Source organism: Prionailurus bengalensis, chromosome A3 (genome assembly GCF_016509475.1).
Source record: "Prionailurus bengalensis isolate Pbe53 chromosome A3, Fcat_Pben_1.1_paternal_pri, whole genome shotgun sequence".
NCBI classification, from domain to species: Eukaryota; Metazoa; Chordata; class Mammalia; order Carnivora; family Felidae; genus Prionailurus; species Prionailurus bengalensis.
Window position 1 is genome coordinate 105,982,381 of NC_057354.1, and position 18,223 is coordinate 106,000,603.

At 36.2% G+C, this 18,223-nt stretch overlaps 1 protein-coding gene across 11 annotated transcripts in view; it reads right to left on the reverse strand.

Moving 5' to 3' along the window:
* The window catches only part of EML4 (EMAP like 4), a 161,638-nt gene that overhangs the window by 84,097 nt on the left and 59,318 nt on the right, over positions 1-18,223 (reverse strand). For 4 of the 11 annotated variants that reach the window (XM_043604081.1, XM_043604086.1, XM_043604078.1 and 1 more), the window contains exon 2: positions 6,982-7,164. In XM_043604081.1, coding sequence (XP_043460016.1) covers positions 6,982-7,164 — 183 coding nt within the window. Of the gene's footprint in view, positions 1-6,981; positions 7,165-16,780; positions 16,894-18,223 lie in introns of those variants that run through there. The other 7 variants (XM_043604085.1, XM_043604075.1, XM_043604079.1 and 4 more) reach the window with 6 other exon arrangements.

Consider the following 18,223-nt stretch of genomic DNA (forward strand, 5'->3'; position numbering starts at 1 on the left):
AAGAAATGGAAATATTGTCAGGAAATAGTCTGAACCTTAAAAGATGGAAAAATATGGCGGGCACCTGGATGGCTCAGTTGGTTAAGTGTCCAAACTGTTGATTTCAACTCAAGTCATGATTTCTCGGTACATGGAATTGAGCTCTTTGTTGGGCTCTGCGCTGACAGGGCAGAGCCTGTTTGGGATTCTCTCTCAAAATAAATAAACATTAAAAAAAAAAAAAGATGGGAAAATTTTTGATCAGAAGAAGGATAAAGATGATCCATGGAAGAAGAACTCTAGCTGACACTCAAAATTTTTTATTTATCTCAGATTCTCTATCATATGCCCCACAGCTCCAACAGCAGACCTCTTCCACTCTCTTTATATTTTCAAGCTCCTTTCCTTTTGTCTCACAGGAAGGTGTACTTCAGTCCTTTCAACTCCTAATGGCCACTAGTTTTTTTAAAGTATATTTTGAGTTGAAATCACCAAAGATAGATGTGACTTTCATATAGAAATGGAACTCTAGATTTCTGGAAACGGTAATTGTTGCCTGGTCTGAGGCAATATCTACTCATATACTTCTATATGCAAAGTGCATCTTAGAAGTCTTTGATCTGTTGTCAAATAATAAAACACTTCCATCTACCACAATCAGCAGTCACTTTGGCCCAAGGGCCCACCAAGGAAATTCACTTTCCAACCAGATTAGTATAATTTACTTATCAACATCATTTACAGCAAACTTATGACAATTTCTGTCTTTTCCCAAATGTTATCTGGAGTAAGAGGCAATGATACAGACCTGTGCCGGTACGTTATCCCAGTTTCTATACAATTAGGATTGTTTTTTTTAAGAAAACAGATACTCTTTACATTTCAATTTTGCCTCTGGGCTCTCTCATTTCTCAAATGTCATCTGCAATGCTTGATACTTTTGGTTTACCAGCAGTTTCCTGGTGTAAAATGACTGATTCTCATCTTCAGATAAATTTGACTCCTTTGCTTATATACCATTGTATACTAACAGCTTGTCTTCACATAATGCCACTGGACTGTATTCTCAAATTACATTCATTTGGTCACCCTGAGAGGTCTTAATGGGTTTCCCAGGCACCAGCTGTGACATAATTTGTCTTCCTGGCAGCTAATCTTGCCAAAGTGTTCCCTGGGCCTTCCCGTTTGTTCCAAAATACAGGTAATTTTTTTTTTCCTTTTGGCAGGAACTCCGTTACAACTGCTACATATATTATGAACATATGCCGTCAAAAGGAAAAAATTCTCCAACAGAAGAGAAGGTATATGAGAAACTTAAATGACTGGCTACCTTAAAAACTACTGGGGGGTGGAGGGGACGCCTGGGTGGCTCAGTCGGTTAAGCATCAGACTTTGGGTCAGGTCATGATCTCTTGGTTTGTGAGTTTGAGCCCCGCATCAGGCTCTGTGCTGACGGCTCAGAGCCTGGCGCCTGCTTCAGATTCTGTGTCTCCCCCATCTCCTGGCCCCTCCCATGCTCATGTTCTGTCTCTGTCTCTCAATAATAAATAAACGTTAAAAAAAAATTAAAAAAAAAAAAACTACTGGGAAAATTTCTACCTTAGTTAAGTGTCGAGCATAATATACCAAAGAAAAAAATGGGGCTTAGCTTTTAATACCGCTGGCACATGAGAAGGAATAAACTAACAGAAGAGTACTAAAAATACTGAAATGACTAGTTAGGTGTGCTTCTGACTTAGACATCTACTGAATGGTAATATTACTACAAAGTGACACAGTAGAATGTCATTAAACCAGCAGCATACACAACATTTAGTTTTAGTCACACCTAAAGCTATGTCCCCCCCGTATCACCACCATCTAGCAAAATTAGTTGAATTTATCAATAAGGAAGTTAGCCTATACTTTTAACCACAGTTTCATAAAGAGCTTTCACACTTATGTATCCAACAGGGGGTTAGCCTTACTTCTAAAGAAAAATCCTCTAAAAAAGTGTAGCTATCTAAGCAAATGATAGTGAGTATTCTCCTATCAGTAATTTATGTGAAAGTGTAGAAAATGTAGAAAATACAATAAATTCTAATTTCACAGAGGACTAAAAAACAATTCACATAGAAGATAAAATTTTCCACAGTATCAGAAATTACTTTTTCAATAAAGAAAAAATATACAAGGGGCCCCTGGGTGGTTCAGTGGGTTAAGTGTCGGACTTCAGCTCAGGTCATGATCTCATGGTTCGTTGAGTTCGAGCCCCACGTCAGGTCCATGCTGACATCTCAGAGCCTAGAACCTGCTTTGTATTCTGTGTCTCCCTCTCTCTGTCCCTCCCCTGCTCGGGCTCTGTCTCTCTCTCTCTCAAAAATAAACAAACATTAAAAAAAAATTAAAAATATATACAAAATTCCCACAAAATAATTTTATTTTTTAAAAAGAGCATTTTATGAAAAACTTCATTTATTATAAAATACTTTGCTTAAAATGATCATTACAAATATTCATAATATAAATCCTGTTTAATATCAAAACTGACAGTTGATCTTTATTAGGCTATATACAAACGTCAATAGTGAAGAATCACCTAATATTTTCCCAATAATGTCTATTGTATATTATAAACTCCACGATAAAGCTGTTTAGAATTTCCAATAATAAATTTAAAACCTTTAAATACATATTTCTCTAAGTATCAATATTGGCAAACAAAAATTAGTCAAGCAAATTTTTCCACTAAAAGGAACCAGAGTAATTCTTAACAATGAATTATGCTCATCTCTAAAATAATATCTCCCCAAATTGTTATATAATCAACTCCCCCTTTAATCTATTTTATAGACAGCATTTCAAAGCCTGCATCTAACTAAGTAACTTAAAGAATAATCACTAGTAGGCTACCTGGGTGGCTCAGGTGGTTGAGTTCTGACTTCGGTTCAGGTCATGATCTCACGGCTCGTGGTTCGAGCCTTGCGTTGGGCTTTGTGCTGACAGCTCAGAGCCTGGAGCCTACTTTGGATTCTGTGTCTCCCTCTCTCTCTGCCCCTCCCCCATTCACACTCTGTATCTCTCTCTCAAAAATAAACATAAAAATTTTTTAAAAAGTCAAAAAAAAGAAAAAAAGAATAATCACTAGTGGACCCCATTTCAGAATGTAACCATGTTGGCACATTGTAAGAAGAGCAGTCATAGTAAGCTTATAAAGTACAATTAGTGGAAAGGAGCTCCCTATCTAATTAATAAGGTTATTAATAAGGATTAGGAGTTGATAGTATGTGGGGGAAAAAAAGTTCCAATGTAGCAGCTGCAGATGGCTCTGTAACTCCAGAACTAGGTTAAGTCGTCACTAAAGAGCCTTAAATAAATCTGATCCTAAATTCACTTCAGAGAAAAAAGGAATTATGAGTAAGGACAACTAAACAAAGACTAGAAAGAGTAACTTACAGAAAGTATGTCCCTGGAGAATAGGAACTACAGCTATTTAATTTTATTTGTATTTTATGACATTGGAACAGGTAAATACGAAGTAACTGATGAATCATACAAAATTTACCACTGTCTATCAAATTTTTAAAAAGCAGTCTTTAAATTTCTCTATAAATGGGTGCCTGGGTGGCTCAGTTGGTTGAGCGTCCGACTTCAGCTCAGGTCATGATCTCACACTCCGTGAGTTTGAGCCCGCGTTGGGCTCTGGGCTGACAGCTCAGAGCCTGGAGTCCACTTCAGATTCTGTGTCTCCCCCTCTCTCTGCCCCTCCCCTGCTCATGCTCTGTCTCTCTCTGTCTCAAAAATAAATAAAAAAAACATTAAAAAAATTTTTTTAAATTTCTCCATAAATATTTTTTACTCAAATATCTTGGGAAATAAAAAAATCAGAAAAAAGTGTTTAAAATTTTCTCAACACAAAATTATAACATACTGTTGTTTTAGCATAATAAAAAAATTCTCAATGTTTTTTAACTAGTATGACCTATTTAAAATAAGCTTTCTTTTTTAAAAAAATCTTTTTAACGTTTATTTATTTTTGAAAGAGAGAGTGAGTGAGCTGGAGAGGGGCAGAGCGAGGGAGACACAGAATCTGAAGCAGGCTCCAGGCTGTGAGCTGTCAGCACAGAGCACCTGGGGCTCAAACTCACGAACCATGAGATCATGACCTGAGCAGAAGTTAGACGCTAAACCGACTGAGCCACCCAGGCGCCCCTGAAACAAGCTTTCAAAAATATTGTGGATAATAACCAAACACTGTACCATTTTCTCTTTCAGACTTTAAAATATTTATACAGTCAGAAGCTGAGGTTACATGTCAATTATAAATGGTAAGTGTGTTCTTTCTCTACACCAAGTTCACCTTCCCTTTAAAGCCCACACACACTAACTGATCTGGCTCCTCATTCTACTCTAACAACTCCAGAATCCTCTTATTAAAATCAATTTATAACCAAATAAAGTTCTTCCTGGCTTGATTTTGGCAGTCCTCAAAGCTGGTTCTCAAAAAAATTTAAGGACTGCAATATAACATTATTAGCCAAAGTGGTTTCTATGAAATCTTTTGCCAAACTTTCCAGTCCCTTATCCCTTGTCACTGACACATTTATCTTACTAACCACTAATGGAGCAGATCAACCCAGCCACCTGTCTAAGTCTCCACTATTAACTACCTAGGCCTAGAGTGTTTGAAGGTGGGAAGCATAAGAATGGGAATCACATTGTGTGTGTGTGTGTGTGTGTGTGTGTGTGTCACATTGTGTGTGTGTGTGTGTGGGAATCACATTGTATGTGTGTGTGTGTGTGTGTGTGTGTGTGTACACACACACACACACACACACGTATATATATCACATCTTCTTTACCCATTCATTTATTAAAATACAACATAGGGAAGGGAATATAGTCATTAATACTGTAATAATGTAAGGTATGATAATGTATGGGAACTATCATGGAGACCACTGACTAAACAGAATTGTTGAATCATGATACTGTACACTTGAAACTAATGTAACACTGTATGTTAACTATACACTTCAATAATAAAAATTAAAAATAACTTAAAAAAAAAAAGAACGGGAACCACACAATCAGAATGCACCACTTCAATGTTTTTTTTTTTTTTTAATTTTTTTTTTTTTCAACGTTTATTTATTTTGGGGACAGAGAGACAGAGCATGAACGGGGGAGGGGCAGAGAGAGAGGGAGACACAGAATCGGAAACAGGCTCCAGGCTCTGAGCCATCAGCCCAGAGCCTGACGCGGGGCTCGAACTCACGGACCGCGAGATCGTGACCTGGCTGAAGTCGGACGCTTAACCGACTGCGCCACCCAGGCGCCCCCACTTCAATGTTTTCAAGGTGACTCAGCACTTCCTTCGTATGTCTATGGTCTCCTATTGCTAGTTGTTCCAATTACCCCTTTTATCACCGGTAGGAACTGTCTTACCTTCTTAGAGAGCATCACTGTCTCCTGAGGAAAAGTGGTAAGGAATCGAAGTTCCAGCCCTGACAACTGTGAATATTTAGTGACCCCCACATAGTTTTAGCTCTTTTCAGTCTATCCCAGAAGAAGGAGTCTTCTAAGACCAATAGTTTCTTACCTGTGCTACAGTTCTTGTCCAAACTCTCAGGAAACCTGCCTCATCAATTCCCACCCCCTATTCATGTTGGCATTAATATCTTCCTCCATGCTGTCTTTTGTCCTCAACTTATCTTTATCCTCAAGTCTGTAACATCTTAAACAATAAAAATTAAATTAAAGCTGACCTTCAATTTAACATCTTCCTCTAGTTACTACCATCTTTCTTCCCTCAGGCCTATTTTTTGAAGAGTGACTCTAGTTGCTACTCCCAATTCCACAATTCTCGTCGACTGTAATTTGATTTGCAATCCTACCACTCCACTACAATTGCTTGTGGAGGTTTCTAGTAACCTCATAAATGCCAAATCCAAGGGTCACCTCTCAGTCTTTGTTTTATTCAATCTCTTTGTAGCATCTGGCAACATGAATCACTTTTTCTTTGCTGAAATACTAGAGCTCCCAAGAGAACTATCCTGAGCCTCGTTCTCATTTTACATCCTCTTTCTATGGCTCCAACTATTATCCATAAGCTGAATATTCCCAAATTCTTCCTGCTAGCCAAGATTAACATGAACACTAGACCTATAATTCAGCTATCTATGTGTCTACCTCCACACCATATAACTTCAAACTCAACATTCAGAAACTGAATTCATAAATATCCTCACTTTGCCCATTGCCAAAATGGGGGATAGTTATGCCTATGTCCACCTACTCTACCAAAAAAAATCGTAAGATATATGAAATAATAGATTCAGTTGCTTAACATAAAAGAATTTAAAATTCTTTCTGGGTGGTTGGAGGAAGGGAAAGGCCACACAAGATCTGCTCCAAACTGAGAATAATAGCATTCTAATGACTGTTTCTCTCAACCTGTGAAAACCCTTAATATCTAGAAGTTAAAATTAACACGGTACTGGGGTTGGTAATAAGTTTCAGAGCTTAAATTCTTCAGAACTTTTCTCACTAATGACCACAGAAGGCTTAGAATAAGGTTGTTTGAACTATGACTTTTATCATTTCTGTAATGGTAAGAGGACTGACTCAAAAAGTACATGGGTGCCTATCTACTATGTTCAAGATACAATGCTAATTAATTACTATGGGAGACACAAAAAGAAGATTCAATTCCTGCCCTCAGTAAATTTGTTATCTAGTTGGAAAATACTAAATTCACACAAATACTATGACATAAAAGCTGTATGTACAATCAGTGGTATTACAAAAATATTCCTACTTAAAATAATAAATAGTAAACTTTCAGAATTTCTTGGGAATGAAAAAAAAAAGGCAATGTAACAAACTATAGTTACAACTAATCCAAAAGACAAACTATAGTTTTATATTCTTGGTTTAATGTCACTGATAAAATACACAAGTTTTACACATTATTGCAAAGTAAGCTGCAAAAAGCAAGACTTTTCCTACTTTAACAGTTACCTTTACTTGGAACTGATTTTTTCACTGAGGCTACATGATCTTCGGAGATTGCAAGACGCCTCAAAACATCAGCCAAAGCTGCCTTTAGCACAGTGATTTCATCTTCTTGTTGTTGAACTCGTAACTCAAGAGCTGAGAGGCGATCTTGAACGTCGGAAGTACTTGCAGCAGAAATACTATCATCTATAAAATGAAGAAGATGGGTTTTTTTTTTTTTTAAGTAAACTGTTCAAGAAAGAATCTAACAACAAATAAAGAGATCTATTCAGGGGTGCCTGGGTGGCTCAGACGGTTGAGCTTCTGACTCTTGATTTTGGCTTAGGTCATGATCTCACAGTCATGGGTACAAGCCCTGAATTGGGCTCTGTGCTGACAGCATGGAGCCTGCTTGGGATTCTCTCTCTCAAAATAAACAAACAAACATTAAAAAAACAAAAAAACAAAAAAGATTCTCCCTTTCCCCATCTCTCCCCACCCTCCCACCTCTGCTCACACTCACTCTCATGATCTTAAAAAACAACAAACAAACAAAAAAAGGAACATAAAGAAGATCTATTCAGGTAAGTCTTTTAAAAGATGACAAAAATTGGGGGGAAAAAACAAACCCATCATTTTTACACATATTAACTTCTGTAAATATTTTCCATAGCTATTTGAATGAATTAAAAATAGTAAAAGTTAATATATCTGACATAAAACTACAATTATGAAAATTTTCCCCATGATCAAATTTTCCCCATTATTACACTATAACCTTAACTAGTTTTTTCATCAAAATTTTCTCTAAATAGATCACTTTGGAGACTTCTGGAAACTTGCAAGATAGTCAACTATCCAAAGTATCCTTTAAACTATCACATCATTATCCTACTTCTCTATGAAAATAAAAAAGGAGTACAAATCACTTCACAGTTTTGCTTTATGTATAAGACTGCGAACCACTCACCTTCAGCATCAATGATCAGAAAGCACTCTTTATTTCTGTCTTTACTATTATACTCCCCAAATGCCACAAGATATTGCTATATATTCTTGTTTTTTCTTACCCGAGTCCCAACTCTTGAAAAAGAAGTGTGGTTTCTATAAAGCACACAGCTAATACTTATTTGTTAGGTATATAACAACAACAACAACAACAACAACAACAACAACAAAAAGACTAAAATAAAGTTTAACTATAACATAGCAATTACAAACTACTTCCAAAGCTATGCAACTTTAGAGCACACTGTTAACAGTTGGTCAGTCAGAACCCAAACATACAGAAAGATCAATAGCTGTTGGCTAATGCACTATAAGCATGAAAATTCAGATTCTTACAAGAAGTATGGTTTGGACCAGAGTTTTATAAACCGAGTCAGTTATTCACACAATAAAGGCACAGTGTGCCATTTTTCTCCTACTGAATGTGTTATCCATCTTCTTAAAAAGACAATTTAACTCAAAGTTTGAGTTAAAACAATTCAGCATTTAAAAAGCAAGGCTATCACCACTTTGTTATGGAGCCGTAAACAATATTTATGTTTAAGATCACATATGCCAACAGACCTCTCAGGTATATATATGTACTCTCTTCTTTTTTTTTTCTTTTAATTTTTTAAACGTTATTTTTGTGAAAGAGAGAGAGACAGAGCGCAAGAAGGAAGAAGGGGAGGGACAAAGAGAGAGGGAGACACAGAATCAGATGCAGGCTGGCTCTGAGCTATCAGCAGAGAGGCCGACATGGGGCTCGAACCCATGAATGGTGAGATCATAACTTGAGTCGAAGTCAGATGCTTAACGGACTAAACCACCCAGGCACCCCATACTCTCTTCTGCTTTTAGAGGTATTTCATGCACAATCTTTGAGAAGTACCAGTATAGAATGAAAATTTATCTTCAATTTAGACTTTAATAATGATTAGTTGTATAATCTTAGGCAAATTCTCTGAACCTCAATTTCTTCATCTTTAAACAGGTTATGAGGAAGGTGCCTAAACATGTTTGATACCCAACAATTGGTAGGATACAACAGAAAAGTACAATAGTTGTAATTTGAGTGCTTTGGGTGCATTTGTTACATAAAAGGAGTTCTGTCAAACTGAGATGCTTAAGAAAAGGACTAGTAAGAACAATTCAGTCTCTCACTTTAGAAATTTTAATATTTGAGGCCTCTTTCATTTCCACAGTGGCCCAGCTGAATTCTAGCTGACCCACACGCTTCGTGCATTCTATTATGTCACTATGATTTTTGTCTGCCCAGAATGCCTTCCTATTTTCCTTCTTCTGGTTGGAAGAAAAGCACCTCTTCTCTTTTGTGGAACTCTACCATTTTCTGATGTCCCATTAGGGCTGTTAATCAATGATGCCTCATTCTCCCCTCTACCACCCTGCACTATTAATAGGTTAACCATACAAAATGGCCTTTCAAGTTGGTAAAAAATATTTACTGGCAATTTCATATGGTTTAATCTACTACTACTTACAGGAGTGGTTGTGAGATGTGGGCTAGGCCAAATGGAATCCTCCCAAGTTTCCCAGAGGCAGAGCTGTAGTCCATCCTTCTTCCTGGTTTGCTAACTAAGGACACAGACCTAGGGCCATTAGTGACAGAGAGTCTTAACCGCCCTGAGATACAGTTCTAGTCTCTGAAATCCAGGACCTTCCATTCTCAGAGTTGCTCTAATATTCCTCCTAGCTAATTATATCTACTAATAAATTCCCTTTTTGCAAGCCATTTCTTGTAAGCCAAAGGTCCTGATGAAGACAGTAAATAATACGGATGTGCCATTCTACACTGTTCTCAATTTATGAAGGATGAGTTATATAATTAAATTGCAATCACAAACAACATATTTATGTGATTTTTATAAATACATAATCTTAATTATTTTGGGAAGGCAGCAGAGCCTGGTGGAAAGACTATCAGACTATAAGGTCAAGGTTATACAGCATTTTACTACTGACATGGTACTAGTTTTCATTTTTGTCAAATCATTTAACTTTTCTAGACTTTTTTTTCTTAGTAACTGAGGTTTTTATTATGTGAAACGTGAAATGAAGGGTGGTTCAGCTTGTAAAAATCCTACCATGACCTGCTAGATACTGTGATAAGACACAAGGACAATTTTTCAAAGGGCATAACAAATACAAGGTTAACTATTAACAATGTCCTGCGTTTATATTGTACCTTTCATATTATTACCTTATCCCCCTCCTCACACTATCTATATTTGGTATTTGAGGAAATAGCTCAAGAAGTTAAATAGCCTTGCCCAAGGTCACCAAATCAGTCTTGATACCTGAGACTCAAACACAGGATTCTTGGCTCACAATTTAAGTGCCCCTTTAGTGTATTTCATGTTACATTCTTAACAATAATCACAGGAGGACCAAAAAAATGTATTTTTTTTTCCCCACAAAGCTACTTAAGAGTTATAACTACTGAGTGATATAATCATGTTTTTGTTTGAAAAAGGTAATTTTGGGGGCGCCTGGGCGGCTCAGTCAGTTAAGCATCCAACTCTTGATTTCCGCTCAGTTCATGATCTTGTGGTTTTTGAGTTTGAGCCCTGTGTCAGGCTCTGTACTGACAGCTCAGAGCCTGGAGCCTGCTTTGGATTCTGTGTCGTCCTCTCTCTCTGACCCTCCCCCGTTCACACTTGGTGTCTGTCTGTCTCTCTCTCTCTCTCTCTCTCTCTCTCAGAAATAAACATTAAAAAAATTAAAAATACATAAATAAAACAAAGCTTCATATTTATATATGTATATATTGTACACATAGAAAAAAGTCTAGAGGGATACACATCAAACTGGTGACTGGGTTATTTCTGATTAGGAGAATGAGATTGGAAAGAGAGGAGTAAAAAGTAATTTTTGCTTTTCAGTGTAAGTATTTCTATATTACCTGAAATTCACCATAAAAATGTATAATATGTTAATCTTTTTTTAAGTTTACTTATTTTGAGGCAGGAAGGGTTGTTGTCTTTAACACAGCCTCTTTTCTAGCCTTTGTAATCAATGAGTAAAAATTTGCATTAATTGCCTTATATTCTAGCATGTTTAAAAAAAATTTTTTTTTAACATTTATTTATTTTTGAGAGAGAGAGAGAGAGAGAGAGAGAGAGAGAGAGACAGAGAGCGCATAAACGGGGGAGGGGCAGAGAGGGAGACACAGAATCGGAAGCAGGCTCCAGGCTCTGAGCCATCAGCCCAGAGCCCGATGCGGGGCTCGAACTCACGGACCGCGAGATCGTGACCTGAGCTGAAGCTGGACGCTTAACTGACTGAGCCACCCAGGTGCCCCTTCTAGCAGGTTTTTTAATAAAATTGGAATACTGTGCATGGAACAAACTTGCTTTAAGAAATCAAGCTCCAGAAGCAATGCATTTTAGCTTAAGATTAAGTAACATATAGGGGTGCCTGGGTGCCTCAGTCGGTTAAGCGTCCGACTCTCAATTTCAGCTCAGGTCATGATCTCAGTTTGAGACCCACGTGGGGCTCTGTGCTGACAGCGCAGAGCCTGCTTGGGATTCTCTCTCTGCCCCACTTGCTTTCTCTCTCTCTCTCTCTCTCTCTCTCTCTCTCTCCCTCTCCCTCTCCCTCTCTCCTACCGTTTTACAGATAAATAAACTAAGACTCTAGGTCCTCAAGTGAATTACTCTTGGTCAAACAGCAAACTGGGGTTAGAATTGCTCCCTGAGATGACTCTAAAAAATCCATCGCTCTTCTCTATTTTGAAAACTTTGTTCTTATTTTTTTCTCTCATGATCTAATGCACCACACTCTCTCTCCTTCACAAGACATATCTGTTCAGTAAATAGAATATGTCTACTTTCTGGGAGCTTTTTACACTTCCTTTTCCTAATGTAAGTATACATTAGCTCCTTTTCCTTATACCACAATAAGCTCCCATTTCTTTGCTCCTTTTCAAGATAGTTTCTAGCCTTAAAAGTTACTACAAATGAATCCTCAAGGGTTGTTAAACTCATTGGGTTGAGGGAGGTGAATGGAGAGAGAACGGAGGTCCATAAACCTCTTATCTATCAGTCTACTCTTATTTGTTGGCATAAGTCTCTTTTATTAGTGGTGTAAGCAAATTTATATGTAACTAGTAGACTTCAATATTCAATATTATAGTGTTAAAACTACAATGATAGCTGTTCATTATGCTTTTACTACAATGAATCAGTTAATTTGGCTTCTGAGTTATTCAGAAATACATTACCTTTGCAGAGATAAACATATTCTATTCTAAATATCCAAAAGTTGGCAATCCAACAACACATCAGAATGAGACATGCCTATATATTCTAGTACCTTTTCAACGCTAATGATTTTGTGTAAATCTTTCTAAAGTAAAATACTTTCTTGCCTTCTTGATTAAGACATACAATTCTAATTTAGCCACTTCTCGATGGCTCAATCTTCATTGAGAATACTAATTACTTTGTGCTACAAGTACTGTGACAGAATGATGCACTAGAGGCTATTATATTTCTAATTAAATAACTCAAAGTATTACATTTTCAAATTTCTGATCTTTCTTGATACCTTTTCTGCTTCACTATTTGCAGTTAGGATTAACTATGGCTGTCTATAGCAACATTCTTTCCCAATCTAACTTCCTAAATTATGGGATACTGGATAACCAAGCTTTTGTTTATAAGAAAATAATCTTTGAAATTAGAACTTCTTTTATTTAAAAAATCATATTAGAATGTATATTATATACACATGCATTATATATATGATTTATACAATCTAAACAGAAAGGGAGGAAAAAAAAAGCAGCCTTGGACCTAATATTAGTGTCACTGGAGGCCCAGAGGAAGAGAAAAAGATTCTAGCTGATAAAAATATGTAAATAATGACTAAATTTCCCAAGTTAAATTAAAATTTACAAAATTCATTAAAATTAAGTATATAATGAAGTTATTATCTCCACCACACACAAAAATAAAATCCAAGTAAATTAAAGGATTAAAGATAAAATTATAAAACCTTTAGTAAGTAAGAGAGAATATCTTCATATTTTGGAAGTGAAGGAGAGGTTCCTAAATGAGACACAGAAAGCACTACCCATAAAAGTAAAGACTGATACTTATCTACATTAGAATTCAGAATGTATGCACACTAAAAGACACGATAAAGAGAAAAAGCAATTTACAAACTGGGAGAAGATAGTTTTAACACCTATAACTGGTAATGAATTACTATCCTGAATAAAGAATTCCTGCAAACTGGTAACAGAAAAATTGGTAAAAATCTCGACTAAGCATCACAAAAAGGAACAAATGGCCAATGAACATATGAAATGAGGCTCAAGCACCTCATTAATAATTTTGGAAAGCAGGGGCACCTGGGTGGCTCAATTGGTTAAGTGTCCAAAATCAGCTCAGGTCATGATCTCACAGTTTGTGAGTTCAAGCCCTGCATCGGGCTCTGTGCTGACAGCTCAGAGCGTGGAGCCTGCTTCAGATTCTGTCTGTCTGTCTGTCTGTCTGTCTCTCTCTCTGCCCCTCCCCCACTCACACTGTTTTTTCTCTCTCAAAAATAAGCATTTAAAATAATAAAAATAAATAATAATTTTGGAAAGGAAAATTAAAACCATATAAAATACTATTTTATACTCACCAAACTGGCAAAACATTCAAAGTGTGACAATATCAAGTGTTCCCAGGGATACAGAGTAATGTGAACTCTCCTACATTATTGCTAGGAGATATAAACTGTTTCAATGACTTTGTGGGGAGGAGGGGGGGAACCCAACCATGGCATCATCTGGTAAAACTGAAGATGCACACATCTTATGACTCAGCAAGTTCACTTCTAGGTGTATATACCCTATCCTACAGCAGGACTGGCAAGCGTTTTCTGTTAAAGAGCTAGATAAATATTTTAGCTTTGCAGACCATAGAGCCCCTGTAGCAATTCCTCAGATCTGCCTTTATAATACAAAAAACAGCTATATATAAATATGTAAATGATTGGGTATGGCTATGTTCCAATAAAACTTTACAAAACAGGTTATCTACCAGGTATTCCCAGTCTCTGCTCTTGCACACATATACCAAGAGGCATGTTCAAGAATGTTCACAACAGCATAGTTCAAAATAGAAACACTGGAAAAAAAATCTAAATGTTCATCAACTGTAAAATGGGTAAATAAACTGTGATACAAACATTCAACAGAATAATACCGAGTGGTAATGCAACATCATGTATGAGTCCAAGGAATATACTGATAAGCATAAAAAGCAAGTCAGATAAACTTTATAAAAATTCAAAAAACACAAAAATAAGTAACATTATTTAGAATAAAACTATAAAGAGAATAATATACACAAAATTTGTGACAATAGTTACTTCTGGTGACAGAGGGCAAGGGCTAGTATAGGGAGGCATCCACAGATAACATAACATCTGTATCATTAAAAAAAAAAAAAAAAGAATTTTGGAGATGAGTAAATTATAGTTGGTTTCCTCATTTCATTTTTTGGAGAACCATCTTTGCACATTAAATTTTCCAAAACAGATAAAAAGTGGAATTGTACTTCCAAAAAACTCTGAGGTTTTATGTCATAAAAACAACTAAATAAGATGGTTTTTATGACAGTTTGAGGCTAATGATAGGACCCTTAATTATTACCTGTAAATCTCTGGGGGAAAAAATAGTTCATTTCAGAGAAGTATATTATTCAGTACACAATACCATTCAAAGAACAAATATTAAAAAATGTTTTTAAATGGTCTATGATCTCCCCTTGTTAAAAACACTTATGTTAAGGCACTGGCAGGATTTACTGGGTAGAAAGACAATGCAAATTGGAAGATTAGAGGAGCTAGTAAGGATGAAGAAACATGAGAAAATAGTAACAATACCATGCATTGTTTACAGCTGAAAAAAATATGGCACTAGCTTAAAGGACTATAAATAGGCAACTGATTAAATGGTTGCACTATGGTATACTATGTACTCTTAAAAAGGATGATGTATATTTATAATCATAAGCAAGTTTATTAAGAGTGACCACATACTATGAAATAAAAAATATATAGACAAAAAATTTGCAAGGCAACAATTACCGTGTATTTTGTGTAGAACTGTGTATCTACAGGTATACATGTACATACAGATATAGAGACACTAGAGGTAGGTCTCAGAGAAGTGGGATTTCTGAGGATTTTTGCTGCCTTATACTCTTTTAAATGAATTTTCTGTGCACACGTGCGTGCACGCACACACACACACACACACAATTCTGTGTAAATAAAATTTAAATTATTTTCTCAGAAAAAAAAGCAAAGCTAATTTAGGCTGTGATGTAGAATTTTCAATGCAAATTTGGTTAATTTATAGATTTTTATGCTTTATAAGAACAGAACCCCCTCATGAGAAGTTTCATGGGGCTGGGAAGAGGATCTGGAAGAAACAATTTTGGCCAATGAAAGCATTTCTGTAAAAAGTATGAATATAAATGAGACTCAAAAAGAATATTCTCAGGCTAAGAAGAGACACAAAAATCAATACAATACATTCAAAGGAAGAGCTGGTCTTTAAAAATTATTTGTTTATAACACAAAACGCAATTACAAATGATTTGCCACGTTAGTAAATTCATATCAGAAGGAATTTACAAACTTAAATGATTTTTTTGTTTTGTTCTAAATTGGAATTGGTTGTCTTCAAATATTGCATAAAGAGAGAAATACTTAAGGACTATATCAAGAAGTAATGCACTACGCGTTCTACAACAGCTAAAATTTATTTGTGGAAATAAACCAAAGAAAATACATTCTAAAAACACAGCCGCTCATAGGAAGATATGTTTATATTTATGCAGGAATTAAGGTTTCCTATTTATCATAATATTCTATTTCAAAAGCCACATTTTTCTCTCAAAGTTTTAATTAAGTAAGGCATTTAAATTGCTAAAACCTTGGATATTTTATTTTGCTAGTAAATGACAATGTCAATTACCTCCAGTTAGCAATATGATTCTATGAAAGTAAGACTGGCTTCTGTCTTCAATGAAATAACACAAATAATGTTGCTTATTTTCCATTTTTAAAACTAAGTGTTTTTCCTTGTAATACAGTCTTACTAAAAATTCATCTACTAGCATAAAAGAGAAACTGTGTTAAGTAAAAAAACAAAAGAAAAACAAAGCAAAACACACACACACACACACACACACACACACACACCCCCCGAAAAATATTTTTGCCACAGTACTCTGAGCATGGTGGCTGGTCCCAGAGACAGACTTTACTTCTTTACTTATTCTATCACCAGGATTAATTCACAATTAAAATGGCTCCCCCCCCCAACTCTTACTTAATTTAACAAAAAAAGAATTAAAAACAGATAATTCTGCTTTTGATGAAATTTTCTGGTTAGACTTCATAGAAGCAAACATCAAGCTTAATTACATAATTTATGATTTGCTATTATTTTAGAGAGGCATTTTTGAATTATTTTCCATTAAAAGCTGCTGTTTTAATTTTTTCCCTCAAGAATAGTGTAATGGCCATCCTTTGTGGGGGGCAGGGAAAGAACAAGTTGAGCAAAGCCCACTCTGCCCTCACAAAAGGATTATATTTATTTACATAGTGGGTTCAGTCTTAAATACTTTGTAAAAGTATGTAAGCAAATATTTATGCCATTACTGACACATATATTTAAAGAGAGGAGGGGGGCGGGGGGGGGGGGGGGGGAGAACGGATCTAGGTTCACTCCCAGTCCTCAGACTTCTTTTGTCATGAGTAAAGTCTGTGAGACAGGTTTTGAATTCGCGGGAAAGGAAAGATACGTTACCAGTGCAGAAGTTCGTAAGTGTAGAGGAAACACACACTGAAGCGAGACCAGGCAAGCTGTCTTCCATTCTTGCCACCTACGTTACAAGCAATATAAACCAGTTCTGTCTACGTTTCCTGCTGCCTTCCCAGATAGTTCCAGAGCAAATCCCAGCTCTCTAAATCTCACGACATACTTTACATTCTGAGGAAATCCTCCCGGTCCAGATGGCCTACCACAAAGCACTTCTATGTTGGCACAAATAAAAATTTCTTAAGATAGCTCTTCTCTTGTCCCTTTGCTCTCTGAAGTAAAGTTTTCTACTTATTTATAAAGAGAGACAAAGACACTGAAGGAGAGAGAGCAAACAGAGCATGCAGCCAAAAGGGGGTAAAGATACAGACAAAAAACTTTGGCTGCTTTGGGGAGTGGCTAAACTCCAGGCATAGGCAGAAACACATGAATTAATACACCACATGAATGAATATTCATTACAATAATTTGGTTGTCCTCAGACTTTTCTGATCTTCTTTTAATTGATTAAGCATAAGGTGCAACTGCTTCAAATACAAAACTCAGTTTTTGCCTTTTGAAACTGAAACACAAAATATACTCAACAGTTTCTATAAGTAACACAGTTAAAGCCCCCAAAGTATTTTCCTCTACTAGGAAATAAAAAAATTAAGAATGTGTGTGCAAAGTGGCAAATCTCATTTCCTTTTTTCCTTTTTGTTTTGAATAAAATAAAATCCACCGTTACTTTAAAGAAACTAAAAGAATTATCACTTTTCAATCATTTTTGAAATTTTAGTGTTAAAACTAACATGGCTGATTCATTATAAGCATTATACTTAAGTGAGATGAATGTACAATGAGAACAGTCATTTTTCTTAATTCACTTAATTTCCCAAATTACTGTAAAATAGTACAACTGTGTACTAAACAATTTTTAATGCTTATTTATTTTGAGACAGAGCGAGCAAGCAAGCGAGCATGAGCAGAGGAGGGGCAGAGGAGAGAGAATCCCAAGCAGACTGTGAGCTGTGAGCACCTTGATCCCACAAACTGGGAGATCATGACCTGAGCCCAATCAAGAGTCTACAATGCACTGAACTGTGACCATGAGGTAGTGAAGATGGAAGGGGGAAATAAATGGGTGAGGGGTGGAGACAATGTTGCGGAAGGATGATGATGGGGTTTTTGCTCCAGATAGAAGGGCAATATATTTTCAGGGTTTGGGGAAAAAAATCAACAACAGAGTGATGTGTACTAATATGAAAGGACATACAGGAAAACTCTAGTTAAAGAAGATGTGAAGGGCTAAAATAGAAAATACAGCCCAGGGGTTCATGGCTGGCTCAGTCAGAAGACCATGGGACTCTTGATCTTGGGGTTGTGAGTTCCAGCCCCACACGTGGTGTAGAGATTACTTAAATAAATAAAATTTAAAAAGAAAGGAAGAAA